The sequence below is a fragment of the Otolemur garnettii genome, unplaced genomic scaffold, assembly GCF_000181295.1.
Source record: "Otolemur garnettii isolate 467f Iridium unplaced genomic scaffold, OtoGar3 scaffold00195, whole genome shotgun sequence".
Classification (NCBI taxonomy): domain Eukaryota; kingdom Metazoa; phylum Chordata; class Mammalia; order Primates; family Galagidae; genus Otolemur; species Otolemur garnettii.
The window spans coordinates 2,202,092-2,209,899 of NW_003852590.1; the positions used below are offsets into that span (position 1 = coordinate 2,202,092).

General features: G+C 42.6%; 1 protein-coding gene across 1 annotated transcript in view; it reads right to left on the reverse strand.

The window, feature by feature from the left end:
* SLC40A1 (solute carrier family 40 member 1) overlaps nt 1-2,806 on the reverse strand; it is a 22,530-nt gene extending 19,724 nt beyond the window's left edge. Inside the window, exons 1-2 of the mRNA XM_023507627.1 lie at nt 2,378-2,806; nt 1,807-1,874 (exon numbers count right to left, since the gene is read on the reverse strand). Coding sequence (XP_023363395.1) covers nt 1,807-1,874; nt 2,378-2,420 — 111 coding nt within the window. The 5' untranslated portion in view covers nt 2,421-2,806. The remainder of the gene's footprint in view (nt 1-1,806; nt 1,875-2,377) is intronic.
* Between the last annotated feature and the right edge of the window lie 5,002 nt (nt 2,807-7,808).

Here is a 7,808-nt window from a genome sequence, read left to right on the forward strand (position 1 = left end):
TTTTGAGCATTATTAACTTCAATACAGTTTTTTCCTTTCTTAAAAATGTATACAGTTTTTGGCACCCTCTTATATACATATAAAAACATAAAAGTTTTGCTGTGATAAAATCATCCGAGTGCCATAGGACAGACAAATAAGAAAAGTAGAATTACCTCCGACCAGCATCCTTCTTTGCATTCCTTTGCAGTGAGAAAAAAAAAATCCATTACACCTTAAATGTTTGCTTGTGAGGAAGATAGATTAAAAAGACAGGAGCACTACACTCCCTTTGCTTCATTTATTGTAAAGATGGGATAAATACCTTTCTTATTGGAACTAACATGACAAAAAGTCCTCCTGGAACAATCACAGTTCCACTTTAGTGTGTGTGTGTGTATATGTGTGTGTGAAATAAATACAAATATGACCCCCAATCTATTAACCAAAGATAACAAACTTTAGTCAGTATTTGGAAGTGAGGGACCTTCTTCCTCAAAGAGCTAAGGCCAGACCATTCTCCAAGCTGAGAATTTCAGATACAATTTTCATCACCTATTATTAAGAGTTAATATTTACTAAATTAAATTGGAATTCCTACTGGTTTAGATTTATTAAGGGCTGTTTCACTAGGTTTCGAGTTAGAATCATTGGCTACTGGAATTGAAACAAACTCATACCAATTCTACTTTGTTTACACACATTTGCAGAGTCATCCCTATGTAAGCCTCTGTGGAGACAGGAGCTCATTTTTCTAAAGTCATCTATGAAGTGCCATTTCTTAGAGATTCAATACATCATTTAATGATTCCCCAAGGGTATAAAGTATACAGTAATTTCCATTCATGTTTACAGGATAATGCAATAGAAGCTTTCAACTTAAAAAAATAATAATAATAACATCCCAAAACTTCACTCTCAAAATTCTTTCTCTTAATTTATGGTTCTTTTTAATTAAATATCACTTACATGACATGAACAAAACATAGCCGATTTATTGCAAATAAACAATAAGACGATTGTTTGATTTTTAAAAATTCTAATCATCTTTAATTAAACACACACCCATATTAATAATGGTAATAATTCTGGGATTATTCTTTTATGGGGGAGGGGGGTGTCCTGGGCCCACAGAAACACAAGGGCTCTTCTGAGATTCTGAGACCACATAGAAAGCCAGAGAGAAAATTGTGAATCAGCTGCTGATTTTCATAGGATGATGATTTTTAAGACACCCTGCAATGCCCCACGATTATCAAATTATAGACAACATCTTGAAAGACCAGAATTTTTGTCAATCAGATATTTTTTCTTGGGGTCATTTACATTTAAGTTAAACTTAGAATGCTATTTTAAGCTTAAATCAGTCACCCCACCTTCTTATCATACAACTGCATGCTGAAGCCAAATTTTAACAAAAGAAGAAAATAGAGAAATATTTTAAAATGCCAGAAAACAGAAGATCCATGAGAGATCCATCCATCCTTGGTCGCAGATACGGCCATGTACTAAGCCTAGGAATGCAATATACAATTTAGAAACAAAGCAAATACTCCTTGCTTGTTAATCCTGCCTTTGGATAGCTATCGATTAATTAATCCATGTAAAGTACTATAGCCTGATATTTAAATATCATTAACTAATATTCATGGGAAAATATCTTTCATGAAAATAACTTTTTTTGTTAAAAAGTTTATGTATTTGGATGGCTTTTTCTGTTTTTTTAACTGCGTAACAAAACTGGAAGTTGGCTTAATATGACTGGCCGGAATGAAAAGAAACAAAATATTGTGTAACTATGTTGTAAGAATACACATTCTCACTTACCCACGTAGAGAGAGAATGACCAAGGTAAAGGAGGAATTTTGCAGAGGTCATGTAGTTTGCTAAGGATCCTGCAAAGACAAAGGGAGGAGATGAAAACTGAATGAGTGGCTTGAATGAGCTGAGATTAGAATGCATATCCATTTGTTCATTACAGCACGATTATTAAAAACTATTGTACTTGGTGAGACAAGCTGTGTACATCTATTTTATCAAGTCACAGATGAACTGATGCCTGTAGTACATTTAATACCATTCCCTCAACTTCAGCATGACCTATTGGTCAATAACCGCCTAACTTCACGTAGAGTGAAGAAACAATTGTTTCAACATTTTTTTTTACATAAAGCAATCCAAACTGCCCACCCTGCTCCATCTGCGCCTGTGAGTGCAAGCCCTGTTTCCCACACCTTGAACATCCTTCCTTCCTTAACCTCCACCAAATAGGACTGAAAGGATCTTTTACAAAGCACTGTGGTTTAACAGTGGAGCCCCATTCCTCCAAAACCCGCGCAGAGTGGGTCTCCAAACCCCAACCTGTTTGCACCACACGCGTTGGGTCAACGCAACTCACCACAGCATCCTCCCCGGCGGTTTTGATCTCTAGCCCTGGTCATGACACCAGGCGACCCTGCTGGCTCTTCTGCTGCTACTGTTGCTCCTTCCGAGGTGTTCGTTAACAGGAGTGCAAGGAACTGGGGATAGCACCGCTAAAAACACAACAGCCTTGTGCAAAAAGACTACAACCACTATGGCAAAGAGCAAAAGAAAAACGGCCCGGGGGTCTTCTTTATGTCTTCTTTCCAAACTTAGCTAACACTGTAGCTGAAGTTGGAAAGGAAAGCCTTATGGAAGCAGGTTGGGAGGCTCAACAGGCTGTCCGAGACCGACCGGACGCCCCAGCTCTCGCCGCCGCCGCCCCGCCGCCGCGGTGGGCCGGCCCAGCTCTTATACCGCGCCGGGGGCGGAGCTCCCTTCCCTTCGGGGCCGCCCGGGCGTCCCCGCGGCGCAAGCCCGGGCCCCGCCAGCCGCGCGCCGGCCGCCTCTCCGCCCTTCCCTGCAGGAGTCGCCCGCCCGGGGCGCCCGCGTGCAACTGGCCGCAAACAACCTGCGCGGCCTGATTCCACAGGCCGGGTTTCCTGCCCCCGGGACAGCCGCAGAGGGGCTCGGGCCGGCCGGGGCCTGGGACCGGGAGGAAGGGGCGCGGGCGGGAGCGGGCGGCGTGGAGAGGTTCTGCGCAAAATGAAGCGGCAGGTGCCGGAGGGGGACGCTCCACACCGGCAGCCGGGCTGCCGAGGGGAAGGGGCAGCGCGGAACAGTCACTGCGCAAAAAGCTCTAGCCTGAAGGGTGGGGAGTTTTTTTACGAAAATAATTCTTTGTATACGTATCTAAATAAATATAATTCATGTCACAGAGGCTGCTTTCCTGGCCTTCCCGTTCCGGCCCGCCTGCGGCCGAGAACGTTTTTCCTTCCCAGGACTACATAGCTGGGCTTCCCACAAAGAACCAGCATCAAAGGGCAGGAAGGGGGCGCAAAGATCAGAGTCCAGCCTTCTTCCCGGGAGTAAACGGAGGCTTCGGTGACGTCCCGCGGCGACGTAGAGACCCACCCCCAGTCCCAAACTGGGGTCTCCAAATCCGTGCTGGACAGTGGAGGACGACCGCGGAGCCCAGGCGAAGCCTTCGCGGCCTGTGCTTCTCCCTCCACAGCTTCTCGCCCCGCCCCGCGCGGCCCTCCCCCACCCATCCTCCCTATGCCCACTGTGTGACAGGCAGTTACCAGGAATACCGGTTATCCCAGTTGTATCCCTGGGTCTGTCCTTGTCCAAATAAAGCCTCCTGGAGGGGGAGGTGAATGACCAAAGAACACCAGACTTAAGCCTTGGGTAACTTCGCCACTATTTCTCTCTCTGTGCCGAAACCCCTGGGACGTGCCAGCCCCTTTGCCAGCCAGTTACCTTACCCTTCTCAATCTCGCCAAAACCCCAAGAGTGGATCCTGCACATTGAAACACCAACCAAATTCCACCCTTTGAGCACAGGCCGGACTGACACCCCGTCGTGAAGCGAGCCACGAATATAAGCCCTGTATCTGGACTCTGAATCAGGAGCCCCAAGGTCTATGGGTGGGTGCAGCTGGATTCGGTTGGGATGCAGTCTGGAGGGTAGAGATAGGGGATTTGCAGTTTAACTACTGCTCTTAACTGCTTTTTCCTTTTAAAGCCCTCTTTTTCCCTTTCTTTCACACACTTTCAAGTTCTTTCTCTTCATTCAGGAAAGTTTGTATTTGTTAAAGTTGGAGAATAGGCTCACATATCCCTGAGAAGTAAACCAGGTACACTAGGATGAAGGGCGTAGGACGGAGAACTGTGGAGGTAAATGAAGCATCTCCACATCGTGTAGATCACATATTAGGGATAAATAATAATAGTTTGCTCATTTGCCATGTAGCATGTCTCAGCTACAAGAATCACCAAGTGCTTGTCACTAATTATAATATGCCATAGGAGGATACTGTGCTGTCCCAACTTCCAGGTGGCCTGAAAAAGGTTCACTTGGTTAAAAACAACTTACTTCCCATTGGCACTGTCTGAGACAAATTTGTGGAAACAGTGGCTAAGTCAGGATATACCTCAAAACGTGATACAGAGTCTCTGTCCTCTGTTGCCACCAAGGAGTCCCCAGAAACCAAAACTGAAAACGTTACAAAAAACAGATCAGAAAAATACTTTGGAAAGAAAACAAACCAAGATGTGTAACATCAAAACCAGTGATAGTTAGAGGAATCCTAAATTCAAATTAATGGGTATAGTCAAGATACATTAGTTATGCTCATGTAACGGAAAGGAACTGAAAATGAAAAACAGAATAAAAATTCTTAAAATAGGTGCAAAATGCAAAATAACAGCGTTCTTCTGACCTTGACATCGTAGATCACAAACACCACTTAAATCACAAGCCCCTACTACTGGTTCTTCCTCCTTCCAAGAAAACATTTGAAAATCAAAACCAGTTGAAAATCAAGATTTTTTTTCGAATGTCACATGTATTTTTTATAGCATACAGAATACACAACTTTCCTGTCAATGTAATATAACTACGAAAGTCATGGAACTTTTAAATCAGTTTACAAAAAAAAAAAAAAAAATGCCTGAAGACCATTTTCCAATACATTTTCAACATTTTTAAAAGTTTGACCAAGCTAAGCAACTTTTTAATAATTCCATCCAGAATTAAATGTGTATTCTAATTTAAAATTGATAAAAAGTGTCTATGGTTGGGAAATAAAAAGCGTTTTATTGCTTTATTTTTAGGTTGTTTTTTCACTTACCCGCCAGGCATCCTCAATTTCCTCTGCCGTATCTGATGTGCTCACCAGGACAAAGGCAGAATGAAGAATGGTCACTAGTCCTCTGCTCTGAAGAAAAAAGGAATAGAGTTATCACCAACTATTACAGGAAGAGTTCACATCCAGGACAAAGCTTCTGTCCAGTGTGAAACTTTTTACCCTAACTTAGGAGCCATAAAGCCACATTTCCATTCATAAGCTTTTCTTAATGTTACAGGCAAATTTCAAAAACTATTTAGTATTTCTATAACCTGTGACAGACTGGACCCTTGAGAAGTTTAACTTCACATACTAGCTTTAAGTTGCAAACACCTGGTTAAGAGATGTGTCTGGGATCCCAGTTCTTCATTTGTTTCAATATTTCAAATTGACCTTGCAACGTTTATGCTGAGAATTTCTCCTTCTTTTTCTCCCTCCCTCTCTCTTCTCTCTCTCTCTCTCTCTCTCACTCTCTCTCACACACATACACACACACACACACAGCATAGTGTACAATTTCTAGTTGAAAAATTAAATGCAGAAAATTCCAAAAGAAACATACTCCTAAGGTGAATTTATAGAGATGGAAAGTATATTATTTGTTTTCAGGAGCTGAGTAGAGGGGAGAACGGCCAGTGACTGCTTAATGAGTATGGGGTTTCCTCTTGGGGTGTTAAAAATGTTCTTAAACTAGATAGTGGCAATGGTTATGCAACATCATGAAGGGACTAAAAGTCATTTAAAAATGATTACAAATGTTTGGTGAATTTTACCAAATAAAAATAAATACATTCTTGAAAGGATAGTTAGCCATTTTTTAGTAATAGGTTGCAATAAATGTAGACCAAATGTGGTCTCAGGAGATCTTAACCAAATAGGAAGAGAATGTGGAAAGAAGAAAAGAGAATTCTTGTCCATCACATTGGCTGGAAACTAAAACATGGATAACTTTCATTTAATAAATGTTTCAGTCTTTCAACTTTTGCCACAGGTCCTTTCTTTTGCTATCTAACCTAACTCCCTCGTGATACAATGTAAAGTCCGTTCTTGTGTATTCTCAATTCAGTAAAGCACAAAGCAGATGCTTGGTATCACCATAACAGCATCCCCTTCACGTTCTCAGTTGCTCAGCTTTGCCTTCCTTGGCCTATACAGGCAGGGATAGGGTCCTCAAGTGTTTGGTCTTTTTTTTTTTTTTGAGATAGAGTCCCACCATGTCACCCCTGGTAGAGTGCTGTGGCATCACAGTTCACAGCAACCCCAAACTCCCGGGCCCAAGGTATTCTTCTGCCTCAGGCCCCCAAGCAGCTGAGACTGCAGGCATCTGCCCAGTCACTCCTTTGTTGCAGTTGTCACCTCTGTCCAGCCACCAGGTCTGGTTTCAAACCTGCTAGCCTCGGTGCACATGGCCGGCACTGCAACCACTGTGCCATGGACACAGAGCCGTATTCAGTCATTTTAACTGGTCTCTTGGCACCCTTTTCAATTGCAGTTTGCTTGCAAGCTCCTCACAAAAGACAGCACAGAGGACCTCATTCATCTAAACAGCGGTCCTGATGAATGTTCTCACATTTTCATCTTCTGTCTCGTACACTCCATGCTGCATACCTGTTTCTTTTTTCTTCTTCTTTTTAGTAAGATGGAGTCTGGCTGTGTTGCCCTGGCTGGTCTCAAACTCCTGGGCTCAAGTGATCCCCTGCCTCCACCCCTTGAATAGCTGAGATTACAGGCAAAACACCACAGCTCGCAGCTTGCATACCTGTTTCTAAGCAGTACCTTGAAGCCAAATCCTACTAAACTGGCCATACACTTATCTGGGCGAAGTTTGCCTTTTGCACTATTGGCAAAAATGTGAGTGCTCCTTAATGTTTCGTTTAGGTCATAGTCCATGTGTCCGTGCAAGAGTCCCTGTTTTCCAACTCCTTCCCAACTCGAGCTTCTTAGTGATGTGATCGTTATGCCTGCCCTTCTGTTTTTATTTCAGTAAATACCACTTCCATAGTGATTTTTGTCCCCTTATCTCATAAAATGCCCAATTATCATAACCTGTCAATTATGAAGGCAGCAAAGTAAAAGACACTGGTGTCTCACAGCCATAAAATCCTTAGACAACATCCCTCATCGTGAGTAATTAAATTGTGCTCGCATAGACCAGTAGTATAGTAGGGAAACCCTAGAAATATAAAGAAGACCTCTATCATGTGACCTGGTCAAAGAACTCTTTTTCAATGCAATTAGGAAATATTAACCGGGTTAATTATTTCAACATTTAAGAAAAGTTGAAAATACAGTAAGAAGGATGTCTGTCAGAAACACTTCACTCTAGTATTATTTGCACTGAGCCATGTGCACACGAGTATAATCAACGATGGCACATACATGGCAGACTGTACAAGCAGAAGACACGAAACAGGGTGCTTATCAGATATTGCCTCACTTCATCTTCACAAGGCCTCTATGAAGCAATATGTTATTATCCCCACTGTACACGTCAAGAAACTGAGACTCAGGTTAAATAATACACTCAAAGTCACTCGCTAAAGAGGGACAGAGCTAGGGTACAAGCCTAAACTTGTCTCATTGCGAGGTCTTTATTCATTCTTTTTGCTTTATCATCTCGCCTTTCACCAATCTGATAAATTGGGACAACACAGGTAATGCCAAGAAGCATATTGAT